Genomic DNA, 15,515 nt, shown 5'->3' with positions numbered 1-15,515 from the left:
CCTCCCTCCTAGAAGAGCAGGTGTAGAACCTCCCTCCTAGAACCTCCCTCCTAGTAGAGCAGGGATAGAACCTCCCTCCTAGAACCTCCCTCCTAGTAGAGCAGGGGTAGAGCCTCCCTCCTGGTAGAGCAGGTGTAGAACCTCCCTCCTAGTAGAGCAGGGGTAGAACCTCCCTCCTAATAGAGCAGGTGGAGAACCTCCCTCCTAGTAGAGCAGGTGGAGAACCTCCCTCCTAGTAGAGCAGGGGTAGAACCTCCCTCCTAATAGAGCAGGTGGAGAACCTCCCTCCTAGTAGAGCAGGGGTAGAACCTCCCTCCTAGTAGAGCAGGGGTAGAACCTCCCTCCTAGTAGAGCAGGTGGAGAACCTCCCTCCTAGTAGAGCAGGGTTCTAGAGCAGGTGTAGAACAGAGAGAGGAGGGAGGGAGAGAGATGGAGGACAGGGACAGAGACAAAGACAGAGAGGAAACAAAGACAGAAATGAGAGGGACAGGCAGAAAGAGGAGGGAGAGAGAATGACAGGCAGTTGGTCGTGAACAAGATGGAGGGAGAAAGACAGAGAGAAAGATGGAGGGACGGAGGACAGAACAGTTCAGACACACCACCTCCACCACCACCAACAACAACAGTAAACCAGCTACTAAAAATCACATCTACCAGCTACTGAAGTATCAACTTCAGCAGGACATGAGCATTAAAGCTACTAGTACTGACACCAGTGCTAACACTATGCTAATGTTGATGCTCGTTCTACTAGTACCGGTACTACTAGTACCGGTACTAGTAGTACTGGTACTAGTAGTGGTTGGAGGTGTCAGCCTGAGACTCTTCAGGTCTGCAGCCTCCTCCAGCAGCAGCACCAGTCAGGATCTGGGAGGTTTACCACCAGTACTACTAGTGGTAGTAACCACAGGGGAGGAGCCTGGTAACTGGAGTCTCCACCTCCAACTGTACTCGCAGAGCCTCTAGGAACCAGCAGGAGCCCAGCAGCATCCTGGGACCAAAAGGTTCTAGCTGGGTAGTAGGGAACTAGGAGCTCTGTCAGATATGAAGGTGCCTGATTTTTGAGGATGATAGAAGAAGAATCTAGAATTCTAGCGTGGATCTGACAGGGATCTGACAGGGAAGCCAGTGCAAGAGAGATCTGGTCTTTTCAACGGGTCCACCAGCAGCTGGAGAGTCTTTAGGGAATGTTGGCACATCCTGATAGGAGGGGATTGCAGTCATCCTGCCTGGAAGTGACAGTTATCTGGACTAATGTCTCTGCATCTTCTTGAGACAGGATGTGTCTGATCTTAGCGATGTTATGTAAATGAAAGAAAGAGAGATTTGTTTAATGTGGGGGTTGAAGGATCCTGGTCAAAGTGATCTCCTAGGTTCCTTACGGTGGTGCTGAAGGCCAAGGTCATGCTGGAGGTCAAGGTCATGCCATCCAGGGTACCTGTCTCATTAGATAAGGTGTTTCTGAGGTGTTCTGGTCCAGCACAAGAACTTCAGTTTTGTCAGCTTTCAGTAACAGGAAATTACATGACATTTATGTTTTTCTGTCCTTTAAACAGTCAGCTAACTGGTTCCATGTGGACACATTGATAAGTTCAGCTGAGTGTTGTCACCATAACCACGTATTTTTAGTTTACAAGTCAAGAAACTGGGGCGGCCCGATGGAGCAGTGGTCCTCACTCTGGCCCCCAGCAAGAAGGTTGTGGGTGGAGCCCCGGCTGCAGCACGGGGTCTTTCTGGGTGCGTCTCCATGTTCTCCCTGTTCCTGCTGGGTTCTCTCTGGTACTCCAGCTTCCTCCACAGTCCAAAGACATCAAGAGGGACCAGGTTAATCCAGACTCTAAATTGACCGTAGGCGTGGCTGGGAGAGCCAATGGTTGTCTGTCTCTATGTGTTGGCCCTGCCATGGACTGGTGACCTGTCCAGGGGGAAGGCTGCTGGGATAGGCTCCAGCCCCACCACCCTCAACAGGAGAAGAGGGAGAAGATGGATGGATGGAAGTCATGAAACTGGTCAAGTAGGCTTTAGAACCAACAAGAGGGTTCTGGTACTGTGGAGTGCTTGGCCCTAACAAACCATGGAGGTTGGCTGCACGCCTGTCTGGTTATGGTCAGGCAGGTAATCCGCTCTGAAACCCAAGAACACAAATAATTAAAAAAACAATGCAGAACTTTAGAGACACGCTTACCCAAATGCAATGTAATTTGATTGATTTATACTCCAGTAAAAGTTACAAAACAAAAGTGTCAATATACTGTAAGTGTGTCCAGGTTTGCTCCTAACAACGGGCAAGTGACGTCTGAGGCTTTTTTCCATAGCACTCCCAGCATTAACCTGGATGTATATAAATAATGGAGATGATTTGTTTGTCAGTTAGAAGAATTTTCATGATATTAATGATCTGTTAGGTCTGATTCATCATGAAATGTTTTTTATTAAGTTTATGTTTTCACGTCCGTCTGTTTTCTTTCTTTTCCCGGCAGAAACGAGCTTCCGTATCACAGACATACGCGTGTTGTTTTCGTCTGTTTGGATGTTTGCTTTTCCACGGAACTGATTCAAGGGTCAGATGAGGACCCGCACACACACACACACACACACACACACACACACACACACACACACACACACACACATACGGTCTCTCCCCGCCCACCGCCGAGTCCAGGACAAGCAGGCAGCGCCGAGCACTTGGTTCCTCCGTCGGTTTGCAAACGGTAAGAAAATAGAGACGCGTGCACGAATGTTAATTAGTACTGCATGTACACGTATATACACACATATATGTCAATAAATGTGTAAATATACATACATAACGTTATGACCTATGTAAAACCGAACACAACAACTTCCACACCAGTTGCTCCTCCGGGCCTTCAGTAGTTAAAACAGGAGGCGAGGAATGTGAGCTGGTGTCCACTGTGATTCTTGGTGTCTTTGTTTCTCTGGTGCAACTAAACTCTGCGCACTTTAGTGGGTCAAACACGTTTCAGCAGGTCTGCAGACTTCCTCATCCACGCTGAGGCGCCCAGGGCAGAGCGGACTGTCCTGCAGCCTCGTCCTGCGCTGCTCCGTCAGCCTGGGTAAAACTTGGTTGTGTGGTCTCAGAGCTCAGCATGACTCGTCGTGTGGCGGTGGTCGGAGCAGGCAGCTCGGGTCTGGCCTGTATCAAGTGCTGTCTGGATGAGGGGCTGGAGCCTGTCTGCTTCGAAAGCAGCGACGACATCGGAGGTCTGTGGCGGTTCAAGGTGGGTCCCAGCGCGTGCAGGTTGTCGTGCTGTGACGTAGATTTGGTGGGTAAGAATGCAGGTTTGTGTTGCAGGAGAGCCCGGAGGCAGACAGGGCCAGCATCTACCACTCTGTCATCATCAACACCTCCAAGGAGATGATGTGCTTCAGTGACTACCCCATCCCTGCACACTTCCCCAACTTCATGCACAACTCCCTGATCATGGCCTACTTTCGCATGTATGCTGATCACTTCCAGCTCACCAGGCACATCCGCTTCAACGTAAGGAAGCTTCACGCTCCTCCTGGAAGGGTCACACCTCAGTCTCAAGTGTCACTGTGATAGAGCGGGGCCAAGAACTCTGTCCAGCAAACTAAGAGTCCTGTGTTTGTGCCTCTCTGTCGCCCAGACCAGAGTCTTGCAGGTGAAGCAGAGGTCAGATTTCTCTCGTTCAGGTCAGTGGGACGTTGAGACGGAGAACAAGGACGGAAAAAAGGAGAAGCACATATTTGACGCCGTCATGATCTGCATTGGACATCACTGCCACCCCAACTTGCCTCTCCAGGACTTCCCAGGTGACACTTGGAGCCTTCATGTGGATCTGATAGTGCTGGGGGGGCTGGAGCGTCATAAAGAGGGAGTGATTACCTAACAATCAGCCTTTGACACAGAAGAACCAGGTTGCATAACACATTATCAACATGAAGGGAAGAGATTGTTAGGACAACTCCGTCAACCTTGACCTGACGGGTATTTTGGGGGGTAAACATGTAAAAAGGTTGCTATTTTGGAATGCAACTGCAGTGAGATTGAAGACCCGTTCATGTTGAGATTTTTGTTGAAATCTGTGTCAGAGATATTTTTTCCAATTATATAGATTACAATGAATGAACCGAAAATATTTTTTGGGGGTGTTAGTAAAATTAAAATTACTTTATTAATATGGGGGCAGTGTAGCTCAAGGGTAGAGTGGTCATCCAGCAACCAAAGGGTCGCTGGTTCAATCCCCTCTTCCCCTGGTGACCCTGTCCAAGTGTCCTTGAGCAAGATACTGAACCCCTAATTGCTCCTGATGGCCCTGCGACGGACTGGTGACCCGTCCAGGTTGAACCCCCCTCTCTCCTAATGTCAGCTGGGGTAGGCTCCACCCCCCACAACCCTGAATGGATAAGAGGTATAGAAGATGGATGTATTGCTTTTATTATAATAATAATAGCTATTTTTAATCAGGTGACAGCTCTTCGGCACCGTACTATTGAATTTAAATGGTATTTTGAGGCACAGCCTTTAACAAATAGTGCTCATTTAGAATTACAGGAGGCCATTTTGCAGTTATGATTAAACTGAATGCTTCGACAGCCTTGGCTCTCATGTCAGGCCACAGATCAAAGGAGTAAAGAGTTTCTGTCTCGCAGTCACAAGTTGCTCTCTGGCTCAGGCATCGACAGCTTCACCGGGAAATATTTCCACAGTCGCGACTACAAGGCTTTTGAAGAGTGGAGGAATAAAAAGGTTGTGGTGATCGGGATCGGGAATTCTGGAGGAGACATCGCAGTGGAACTGAGCCGAGTCACCAAGCAGGTGGGATGTTACACACACACTCACAGGTTTGGTCGTGTTCAACATGCTGAAACTTGAGTGAGAGCAGCTTTGACATACAGATTAAAACAGCAGGAAGAATCGTGCCGTCAAGCTGTGAGCTGAACAAATGCAGCTCCTGCCTGGCTTGACGCCTGGTCAGAGAGCTGAAATGTGGAGTCATTGTTGCTCAGATCGGTGTGTCATTGCGTGTGTTCCTGGATGCTCTATGTTCCCTGCTGTGGTTCAGTAAGATTAGTCCCTGGAGAGTTCTGAAGCAGCAGAACACAGAGCTCAATGTGTTTTAAATGCAGGTGGAAGAACAGAACTTGTCGCTCCTGTTTTCAGGGGTTTGATTTGTGTGTTAAAATTGGGTTCTAAGAGTGATTCTCTTGCAGCAATGACCCTTGAAATGACCCGTTGACCCCGGGGAGATGACAAACAACACCGGCTACCAGAACAGCGGCTCATCTTGAGATGATGAATTACAATATTAATGTCAAACCCTCTCAGGATGAGGCGAGTGAGAACGGAGCAGTGCGGGCTCTGAAATGCCTCTAAAGAGCCCCACCAGGGTCTGAGCTCGAGGCGCCACGAGCAGCTGAGTGACAGAGCATCTTTGCAGCGCACCACTTCCAATGTAGGAAGCGGTGGCGGCTGGCTCACTTCCAGCTAATCCCGCCGCCTCACGACCTCCCGGAGACAGCAGGTCTCTCCTCCTAGAAACGGCTCCTCTATCTGTCTGTCTTCACCACCAGCGACAGCAAAAGTCTCAGATCCACCACACAGCAAGATGAGCTGATTAATTAAGTTATTGATATTATCATGAGGCCTGAGGAGGTATCATGTGGTAACGGTACAAATAAGTATAACGTTAGAATTCAGTTTAGCTCTGTCACGAGGCGGCAAACCTGCGTCCCTAAACGTACGCAGCCCCTCTAACAACCAGTGGGCTGCAGAGCTGGTCTCATGAGAGCAGATCCCCTTCAGCCGCTCTGCCTGTTACGGTACCTCAGCTGGTCCAGGCCAGCAGGCGTGAAACGCATCAGGAGAACATCAACAATATCCCAGATGTGAGAGCCACTTTAGTGTGGAAACGTGTGATTGAGCAACTCTCTTCTTCTGCTGCGACGGCGGCTACGGTGGCGGCGGCGAACTCCTTATGCTGCTCTCGCTCAGCTGTTCGAGGGCTTGCAGTAAACAGGTGAAGCAGTTAAACACTGACAGGGATAAATCTGCCTGCAGCTCAGATCGTCGTTGAAGCAGGTCACATTCCCACAAGATGTGACAGACATTTATGGTTGACCGTTATTTGTGCTTCAGTTTGAGCTGAATTTCCAAATGCGTCCATTAGATAAGAAGGTGACAAGTTGACATGATGGCGTGATGATGGTGTCTCATGATATGGAAGGAAAAGCCATGTTGTAAAATCTATGCTGAGTGCTTTAGTTCTGATTTATTTATTTATTTGGAGTAAAATGAAAGGGATATCTGATAATCAGATGTTTTAAAACTGATTTATGATTCTGATATTTCCAGATTTTTACATCATCTGTGTGAACACAAAACTTAATTAACATCATTGTATCCACAATATTTGGGAAAGCCCATAAATCATATATTTACCCAAAAGTTTCCCCATCAGAAACAAGAGATGATGAGCAAAAACACTGGTATAAATATCCACCCCTCGACTGATAATGGCTCTATTAATTTTCATAAAATGACTAATATCTGCTGATACAGATAACATGTTGATATTGTGTATCCCAATGAAATACTAGAGACAGTACCTGCTTTTAATGGGTTCAATCCTGTGAACCACTGACTTCTCCATGCCTGAGTTGGACCGGTGCGGTGGGACTCACTCTGACCGTGTCTCTCCCTGCAGCTTTACCTGAGCACTCGGAGGGGGGCCTGGATCCTGAACAGAGTCGGGGACAATGGTTTACCCCTGGATTTGCTTTTTAACCGGGTGGTGAACTTTGCATGGAAAATTCTGCCCTTTGGGGTTTCGTGTGACATGGGAGAGAGCAGGCTCAACCAGAGATTCGATCACCGACTGTACAATCTGAAGCCCACTCACAGGTACTACCTCACATCAGTTTGGGACACTGAGCTTTTGAGTATTTGCCCTGCAAAGAGCAACACCTGCAACTGAGCAGCATGTCTTTGCAGCACCCATCCATCCAGCCACGTGCACATTCTTGCTCTCCAGATCATAATTCTTACACTTCCGTGAAATTTGATACCGAACCCGTCTAATTCCTCCCTTGGTCAGTGTTCAAGTACACTGGTCCTGTTCATGACTTGGACCAGCACATTCATGTCCTCAAGAGGACGGACCCTCTCTAACTTCAACAACCTCTCAGCCACTCATTGACAGCCTCATCTGAGTCTACATGTGTATCTCCGTCATGATGTCAGACCTGATTGAATTCCAGTGTTGACAGCACAGATGTAAATGTGGTCCTGCATTCATGGTTCTGAACATCTCAGGTTGTTCAGCCAACATCCCACGGTGAACGATGAGCTGCCCAACCGCATCCTCTCTGGAACCGTTCAGGTGAAACCCAACATCCGCAGGTTTCAAGGGTCCAGCGTGGAGTTTGATGATGGAAGTGTGGTGGAGGACGTTGACCTGGTGGTATGTCATTCACTACACACTCGTGGTTACACACACACACACACACACACTCACACACAAACATACAAGCGCTGACTGTTGCTAGTGGGTGTGACTCGTGTCTTGCAGGTTTTTGCCACAGGTTACAGGTTTTCTTTTCCGTTCCTGGCCTCACATGTGGTCTCAGTGTCTGACAACAAAGCAGCGCTGTACAAGTATGTGTTTCCTCCCGAGCTGGACCGCCCCACTCTGGCCATCATTGGTCTGGTGCAGCCGCTGGGAGCCATCATGCCCATCTCTGAGATGCAGGCCAGATGGGCCACACGCGTCTTCAAAGGTAGTTCAGGCTCTGTATAAATGCAGCCTTTTCTTGAGTGTTTCATGATGAGAGAGCAACTGTCTCCTTTCAACAGGCTGCATCAAGCTCCCTCCAGTGGCTGCCATGCTAAAAGATCTCCAGTGCAAGCAGGAGGCCATGGCTAAAAGGTTCAGTTTTAGGATTTCTTGAATGTTCTTGATCTAAGAAGTAGCGAGTTGATACACCACATGTTGAGACATGTCTTTTTTTCAGGTATGTCCCCAGCCAGAGACACACCATCCAGGTCGACTACATCAACTACATGGATGAGATGGCAGAGCTGCTGGGGGTTCGACCCGGCATCCTGAAGCTGCTACTCACCGATCCCAGACTGGCGCTGAACGTGTTGTTCGGTCCTGTGACCCCGTACCAGTATCGTCTCAGAGGACCAGGAAAGTGGGATGGAGCCCGTCAAGCCATCCTCACCCAGTGGGAGAGAGTGGCCCGGCCCATGCAGACCAGGCCCTGTGAGGAGCCCAAAGACAAGGCCTCCTGTAAGTGGCCTGTGGTTCTGTCGGCTGCTGTTGTGGGCTTGGCTGCATACATGAACAGGAACAGCCTTCCAGATCTACTGCAGGATCCCACTCAACTGTGGGCAAGGATCAAGGTGTCCCTGCCTGCTTTCTGATGCAATAAATACATCAACCAGCTTGTCTGTGATTACTCGTGACGGTATATAATATTATCCTCCCCTTTATATTCAGATTCTCTTCATCACATATTTTAAGCGCTTGTCCTTCAAGCCTGTAGTTCAGTGTATGGATGTATGTGATTGATTTTGAATTCAGGATTAACCCTGAATCTGGTTTGAGACTTTTCAGTCATTGATTCCAGTGTGTCTGGTCCAGTGCTTTGAGCAGGAATGGTAATGAGGGCTGTGAAAAAATACTGCACACATTCAGCTGCCACTCAAACTGAAGCCACATGTGGAGATGGGAGAACTGGGAGATTTATCTTCCATTTGGAAGTTCGAGCAGTCATGATGTCAGAGAAGAACCGCAGAGCCCCTAGACTTCATGTCACTCTCAAATCGATGAACTTGTATTTGTGTACTCAACTACTTGGAATAAAACCTGTTTTCTGTATGAAAGTATATTCAAATGTGGATGTGAATTAAAGTTTGACAAGCCTGACTGATCGGTTAAACCACACGCTCCTTATTTGAAACGTGACGTAGTGATGAAGAGCTTGGAGCAGCCAGGGGTTCATCTTCACCTCTCAGTCGTGTGCAGTTAAAGTGTTTTTTTATGTCAAGTCATCCCAGCAATCAGCTGACAAGAACAAAGGTCAAGGTACCCTCTTCTTAAAAATCGTTAACTTGCTTGCATGTTTAAAGTTGGAATGAGCCATAAATGAAAGACATAAGTGTTTTCTTTCACGCAAAGATTGACCAAGACCTAAGGTGGGAAAAAAATCAGAGGGGATTGATTGACAGATGTTTGCAAATGAGACGGAAAAAGGCGTTCCTGGAACAGATCCCAGCCAATCCTGATTTAATGGCACAGCTGCAGTCGGTGAGACTTGAAGTTGGAAACCTCTTTCTAACATTGCAACCTGATTTTACAGAACCACTGTAGGAGACCTGAACAACTGGTGAGTTTATCAGTTATTACTGAAGTTAATACTTCTGTTAAGTCATTTTGTTGTGTTGCACTTGTCCCACCCACCCGACCTATATGTAACTAAGTGTACTTCATGTTGGGCTTGATGCACAAATCAAACTCAAGTGACTGTTGTTCACTGCCTGTGCAATTTGTCAGAACTTTGATCTTCATGGCTGCTTCGGGTCAAACATATTTCATAAACTACAAACTCTGTAGGTTGCCAAGTGTTTCCCTTTGCCACTGTACATTATATTAGACTTCCCCAACCCACGACACCAGCTTCTTAACATATAAACAGGCTCTTGACATGTAGTCAAGTCATTCCAATAGTGCTACAGGTTTTTTTGTTAAAGTTACAGCCGGATGACCTACAGCTATAAAATCTGATGATCATTAAAGCAACATCAGCTGGCTGGACGTTTGTTGCCCTTTATGTGAAATGTGATGAGAGTAAAAATTAACTATAGGGTTAAAAAGAAAACTGGACGAGATGTCACACTGTCCTTTGTGCCAAAAGGTGGTAAACAGTTTCTTGATGGTAGTTGGGAGTGATAGACAAGCTATGGTGCAACAGGGGGTCTCCGAGTTGTGTGGGAGTCAACCTTGCCCAGGGTAAAACGCTGAGATGGCTGGGCAGTGGAGGGCAGCCCGGTGGAGCAGTGGTCCTCACTCTGGCCCCCATCAAGAAGGTTGTGGGTGGAGCCCCAGCTGCAGCACGGGGTCTTTCTGTGTGGAGTCTCCATGTTCTCCCTGTTCCTGCTGGGTTCTCTCTGCTACTCCAGCTTCCTCCACAGTTCAAAGACATCAAGAGGGGACCAGGTTAATCCAGACTCTAAATTGACCGTAGGCGTGGCTGGGAGAGCCAATGGTTGTCTGTCTCTATGTGTTGGCCCTGCCATGGACTGGTGACCTGTCCAGGGGGAAGGCTGCTGGGATAGGCTCCACCCCCACCACCCTCAACAGTAGAAGAGGGAGAAGATGGATGGATGGATGGATGGATGGAGGGATGGATGGAGGGATGGAGGGATGGATGGATCCAGTGGGAGCGCAAGGTGTTTTAACAGCTGTTGTGTTTTTGATGGTATTTATTTCTCTATTAAATACAAAAAAGATGTTTAATGGTTTAATTGGGGGAAAAAGTTACATACATCATAAAAAATGTTTTTAAATAAACTTGCAAGAGGTATATAAAGGTGCATGTAATAAATCCTCGCTGAGCGCTTGTCATGTAGGAGGTGGCTTCGTCACGGTGCTTGTCCCGCCCCTCCTCCGCTGTCATTGGACAGCAGCAAGAAGTGACAATGATGAGCGCAGACATTGCCTGAAAGTTGAAGATTTCAGGGGATTAAAAAGAAAACCGGTGGGCAGATGCAGCAGAAGAACGCGGCGCTCACGTTGGAACCAGTTCACACGGATACGCGGGCATCGAGCCGTGCGTCAGGTTTCTGCGCAGCTCCGTCAGCCTGGGTAAAACTTGGTTGTGTGGTCTCAGAGCTCAGCATGACTCGTCGTGTGGCGGTGGTCGGAGCAGGCAGCTCGGGTCTGGCCTGTATCAAGTGCTGTCTGGATGAGGGGCTGGAGCCTGTCTGCTTCGAAAGCAGCGACGACATCGGAGGTCTGTGGCGGTTCAAGGTGGGTCCCAGCGCGTGCAGGTTGTCGTGCTGTGACGTAGATTTGGTGGGTAAGAATGCAGGTTTGTGTTGCAGGAGAGCCCGGAGGCAGACAGGGCCAGCATCTACCACTCTGTCATCATCAACACCTCCAAGGAGATGATGTGCTTCAGTGACTACCCCATCCCTGCACACTTCCCCAACTTCATGCACAACTCCCTGATCATGGACTACTTTCGCATGTATGCTGATCACTTCCAGCTCACCAGGCACATCCGCTTCAACGTAAGGAAGCTTCACGCTCCTCCTGGAAGGGTCACACCTCAGTCTCAAGTGTCACTGTGATAGAGCGGGGCCAAGAACTCTGTCCAGCAAACTAAGAGTCCTGTGTTTGTGCCTCTCTGTCGCCCAGACCAGAGTCTTGCAGGTGAAGCAGAGGTCAGATTTCTCTCGTTCAGGTCAGTGGGACGTTGAGACGGAGAACAAGGACGGAAAAAAGGAGAAGCACATATTTGACGCCGTCATGATCTGCATTGGACATCACTGCCACCCCAACTTGCCTCTCCAGGACTTCCCAGGTATGTTTTTTTCAAAAACAAAAAAAACAAAAAAAAACAATTTGAGCTGGAAACTATTCAAGAAATCTGTTGTCAACATCTTCAGGCTTGTTTTGTTTACTGTCTGCTGACTCACTTATTCAGGATGTCACACATATATTTAATTATCAGGCAGAAACTGTCACGCATATTTGACGACACATTATTTAGATGCCATAACCCAGCATGAGGGATTATATATATTCTAGCCAATGGCTTAACACACACACACACACACACCACATCACATGCGGAAGATTAAATATATTTGGTGTGATATGAACAGATGAGTCATTCCCTGCAGGCATCGACACTTTCCAAGGGAAATATTTCCACAGTCGAGACTACAAGACTCCTGAAGAGTGGAGGAATAAAACGGCCGTAGTGATCGGGATCGGGAATTCTGGAGGAGACATCGCAGTGGAACTGAGCCGAGTCACCAAGCAGGTTGGGCAGTTACGGCTCCTCAAACCCACCAACAGGACTCTTCTGTGACATCACGCGTCACCTCTGGTATCATACATGTGCAGGTGTATCTAAGCACCCGGAGGGGAGCCTGGATCCTGAATCGAGTTTCAGACAATGGCTTTCCATTGGATTTGCTCAAGACGAAGCTGATGATGATACAAAGGCAAATCCTTCCGTTTGGATTCGTCTGCAGCCTGATGGAGAGGAAGCTCAACTGCAGATTCAACCACAGCCTGTACAACCTGAAGCCAAAGCACAGGTACTTTCATCTGTTTCGAGGACTCATGTTAATAGAGCAACAGACACGCTAAAGGAGGAGGATAAACATACAGCTTTTCTGCTTCAAAATGTTGGAAACTGAAGTGTGGGCAGTTTTACTTATCAGAGTAAAAAATGGTAGGTTGTTCAGCCAACATCCCACGGTGAACGATGAGCTGCCCAACCGCATCCTCTCTGGAACCGTTCAGGTGAAACCCAACATCCGCAGGTTTCAAGGGTCCAGCGTGGAGTTTGATGATGGAAGTGTGGTGGAGGACGTTGACCTGGTGGTACGTCATTCACTACACACTCCTGGTTACACACACACACACACACTCACACACACACATACAAGCGCTGACTGTTGCTAGTGGGTGTGACTCGTGTCTTGCAGGTTTTTGCCACAGGTTACAGGTTTTCTTTTCCGTTCCTGGCCTCACATGTGGTCTCAGTGTCTGACAATAAAGCAGCGCTGTACAAGTATGTGTTTCCTCCCGAGCTGGACCGCCCCACTCTGGCCATCATTGGTCTGGTGCAGCCGCTGGGAGCCATCATGCCCATCTCTGAGATGCAGGCCAGATGGGCCACACGCGTCTTCAAAGGTAGTTCAGGCTCTGTATAAATGCAGCCTCAGAAGTTGTTTGAGTTTCAAGAAAAATTTCACCTAAAAGCATTCATCATTCTCACTGACTTAAAGTGTATTTTGCCTTTCAGATACTCAATAATGGGTGATGCTAACTGCAGTTGTTCATTGCAACACCATATGAGACCAGCTGGCACAGTCAGATGAACCGCATGGGTTCACATTCGTTTATAGTAGTCAAAGTGTAAATGTTATCCTTTGCTTTTAGCTCAAATCAGAGTGTTTGTGGGTTACTGAGCATCTGAAAACCAAAATTTTGAGCAGCTTTGCTGTTGTTCGCCATCGGTCTCCATTAGCTTGTAGCTAAATATACATGGCTGGCTCTTTCTGCATTCTGGGGCCATAAAGAAGTGATCCAGGAGGGGGAAAAAAGCTTTGTGAGCTCAAGGCAACTTTTTGTGAATTCTTGAAAAGCAAAAAACACTTTCTGGGTGAAGTAACACTTTAAGATTGGATTCCTTCATCATTTTAAACAGGCAGCATCGCACTTCCTCCAGTGGCCACCATGCTGAAGGACATGCGTAACAAGCAGGAGGCCATGGCCAAAAGGTAAATAAGTGGATTTTCTCTGTTGTGTGATGGTGTTTTATAGATCTAAAAGTCATCAAACCTTAGATCCACCCTCACCCACCTCTTGTTCAGGTATGTCCCCAGCCAGAGACACACCATCCAGGTCGACTACGTCAACTACATGGATGAGATGGCAGAGCTGCTGGGGGTTCGACCCGGCATCCTGAAGCTGCTACTCACCGATCCCAGACTGGCGCTGAACGTGTTGTTCGGTCCTGTGACCCCGTACCAGTATCGTCTCAGAGGACCAGGAAAGTGGGATGGAGCCCGTCAAGCCATCCTCACCCAGTGGGAGAGAGTGGCCCGGCCCATGCAGACCAGGCCCTGTGAGGAGCCCAAAGACAAGGCCTCCTGTAAGTGGCCTGTGGTTCTGTCGGCTGCTGTTGTGGGCTTGGCTGCATACATGAACAGGAACAGCCTTCCAGATCTACTGCAGGATCCCACTCAACTGTGGGCCAGGATCAGGGTGTAGATGTCTGCGTTCATTTGCAGTTGATGATTTCTTGATTAAAACATGGCTGATGTGCTAACCCACCGATCCTCCTAATAGTTTAACCTTGTGACTAGAGAGTGGAGATGCTGGTGGGGATGAAAGTGTTGCAATCTTTGCTTTGCAATCAGAGGCAAAAGAAAATCAACGCTTCTAGTTTTATTTTGTGCTGTAATATAAACACACTTGATGCTTCATATTTCATGGAAACAGAAGGGGTCTAGCATCATTAAGAGTTTCAAGCCAGTGTAATTTACATTTTCACACCAAGCGCCCTCTCCTAAAACCAATGGCAGGTGTTTAAGTATGTTAATGAGGCTGGTCTGGTGCAACCATGGCACATTGCATTTTTTTGGATGTCGGAAAACATCTGTTCCAAGACCAGGAAGAGGCTGGTCAGTGGTGTCATGTTAGGAAGGACCTCTGGCACTCTGACTGGTCTGACTGCTGTCACTTCTGGAACACACCTCTGATAATCGTGTGTCTAATGAGTGCTTCTTTTTGCAGTGCACGTTCCTCTAAATGCCTAAATGAGGCTGACTACTGTGTATAGATATATGAAGGTATCTTACATTTAAGTTACAAAAGCTTAAATATCAGGAGATCACAAATGTTCTCCAGCACAAGTCCTCAGTACAGTCACACGACTTCCACACCTGGGACTCATGTAGTCGTCTCCAGGGCGGATCATTGACCAACATGGCTGAATGTCACCACCTAGTGGAGGCTGGAGGAACTGCCCGCTGGGAGGCTTGAGAAGCTCCACGCTGATCTGACTCACTGTTCCACACTGAGACCATGTGACGGGGAGTCTGCACCCTGGAATCCTTTCAGATTTTGTCAGAGTCAAAAGATTTCTTTCTCATTGATGATGCGATTGTTTTGTGCTCATGAATATGAATCAAGACAGCAAATTAAAATCATCAGCACCATTTAATCTCTTCATGAGCCTGTATTCATCCAGCCATTTCCTCAGTGTTCACATTAAAGGTATGAGTCATATCAGATAGATGGATGGGTGGATCGATAGATATGATTGATAGATAGATGATAGATAAGGGAGATAGAATTAAAATTATGATATTATTATTATTACTATCAACATTTTAGGTTGTTACATTTTGACAAGCTACACACACGTGAAGCTAAATAGGTGGACAGATAGACAAATAATAATAATAATAATAATAATAATTTTGAGCATTTACAATTTGACGAGGTAGATCGATTTGATTGATAGATTTGAAACAGGCTTTGAAGAGACCGCCGCTCACGCACCGTCGGTAGACCCCGGAACAAGACTTCGTCCACGCGTGACTCGTTAACATTCGGGTTGCCAGGTTCAGGCATAAAACTGGGGTGAATGTCACCGGAGGGATGATGGAGTCTCGTTAGAATACCGCGCATCTTTTTCTTCTTTTTTTTCAACAACAACAACAACAACAACAACAATGATGATTTAATCCTAATGAGTCGGTCATTAATGCA

At 47.5% G+C, this 15,515-nt stretch overlaps 2 protein-coding genes and 1 long non-coding RNA gene across 6 annotated transcripts; 2 read left to right on the top strand and 1 right to left on the bottom strand.

The window, feature by feature from the left end:
* Positions 1 to 297: 297 nt before the first annotated feature.
* On the bottom strand, positions 298 to 3,808 carry LOC147250182 (uncharacterized). The gene is made up of 3 exons (XR_015119261.1): positions 2,451 to 3,808; positions 2,253 to 2,331; positions 298 to 2,125 (listed from the first exon to the last, which is right to left on the bottom strand). It is a non-coding gene; the product is annotated as an uncharacterized LOC147250182 (long non-coding RNA).
* On the top strand, positions 2,615 to 8,925 carry LOC147250181 (flavin-containing monooxygenase 5-like). 3 transcript variants are annotated; one of them, XM_086224507.1, is made up of 10 exons: positions 2,615 to 2,714; positions 3,106 to 3,245; positions 3,320 to 3,508; positions 3,636 to 3,801; positions 4,665 to 4,807; positions 6,696 to 6,892; positions 7,304 to 7,451; positions 7,560 to 7,767; positions 7,844 to 7,916; positions 8,002 to 8,925. In XM_086224507.1, exons 2-10 carry the CDS (start codon positions 3,114 to 3,116, stop codon positions 8,414 to 8,416), a joined length of 1,671 nt encoding a protein of 556 aa, XP_086080633.1. In that variant the 5' UTR covers positions 2,615 to 2,714; positions 3,106 to 3,113; the 3' UTR covers positions 8,417 to 8,925. The 3 variants fall into 3 exon arrangements, with proteins under 3 accessions (XP_086080633.1, XP_086080634.1, XP_086080635.1); XM_086224508.1 differs by having other exon boundaries at positions 2,622 to 2,714; positions 2,972 to 3,245; XM_086224509.1 differs by lacking the exon at positions 2,615 to 2,714 and having other exon boundaries at positions 2,729 to 3,245.
* Positions 8,926 to 9,287: 362 nt separating this feature from the next.
* LOC147250180 (flavin-containing monooxygenase 5-like) lies at positions 9,288 to 14,931 on the top strand. Of its 2 annotated transcripts, XM_086224610.1 has the most exons (10): positions 9,288 to 9,381; positions 10,885 to 11,024; positions 11,099 to 11,287; positions 11,415 to 11,580; positions 11,903 to 12,045; positions 12,129 to 12,325; positions 12,467 to 12,614; positions 12,719 to 12,926; positions 13,444 to 13,516; positions 13,610 to 14,931. In XM_086224610.1, exons 2-10 carry the CDS (start codon positions 10,893 to 10,895, stop codon positions 14,007 to 14,009), a joined length of 1,656 nt encoding a protein of 551 aa, XP_086080736.1. In that variant the 5' UTR covers positions 9,288 to 9,381; positions 10,885 to 10,892; the 3' UTR covers positions 14,010 to 14,931. The 2 variants fall into 2 exon arrangements, with proteins under 2 accessions (XP_086080736.1, XP_086080735.1); XM_086224609.1 differs by lacking the exon at positions 9,288 to 9,381 and having other exon boundaries at positions 10,447 to 11,024.
* Positions 14,932 to 15,515: the final 584 nt, after the last annotated feature.

This window comes from Aulostomus chinensis, chromosome 14, assembly GCF_037954235.1.
Source record: "Aulostomus chinensis isolate RoL2024-O1b breed Wild chromosome 14, RoL_Achi_v1.0, whole genome shotgun sequence".
Taxonomy (NCBI): domain Eukaryota; kingdom Metazoa; phylum Chordata; class Actinopteri; order Syngnathiformes; family Aulostomidae; genus Aulostomus; species Aulostomus chinensis.
This window is presented reverse-complemented; position numbering and strand designations above follow the sequence as displayed.

Bases quoted from the DNA above. Each gene is read 5' to 3' on its own strand.
- LOC147250180 (XM_086224609.1), top strand. From the start codon at position 10,761: ATGCAGCAGAAGAACGCGGCGCTCACGTTGGAACCAGTTCACACGGAT. The intron at 12,326-12,466 runs GTACTTTCATCT...AAAAAATGGTAG, and splicing joins AACCTGAAGCCAAAGCACAG to GTTGTTCAGCCAACATCCCA. The intron at 12,615-12,718 runs GTACGTCATTCA...CGTGTCTTGCAG, and splicing joins TGGAGGACGTTGACCTGGTG to GTTTTTGCCACAGGTTACAG.
- LOC147250181 (XM_086224507.1), top strand. From the start codon at position 3,114: ATGACTCGTCGTGTGGCGGTGGTCGGAGCAGGCAGCTCGGGTCTGGCC. The intron at 3,802-4,664 runs GTGACACTTGGA...TCTCTGGCTCAG, and splicing joins GCCTCTCCAGGACTTCCCAG to GCATCGACAGCTTCACCGGG. The intron at 7,452-7,559 runs GTATGTCATTCA...CGTGTCTTGCAG, and splicing joins TGGAGGACGTTGACCTGGTG to GTTTTTGCCACAGGTTACAG.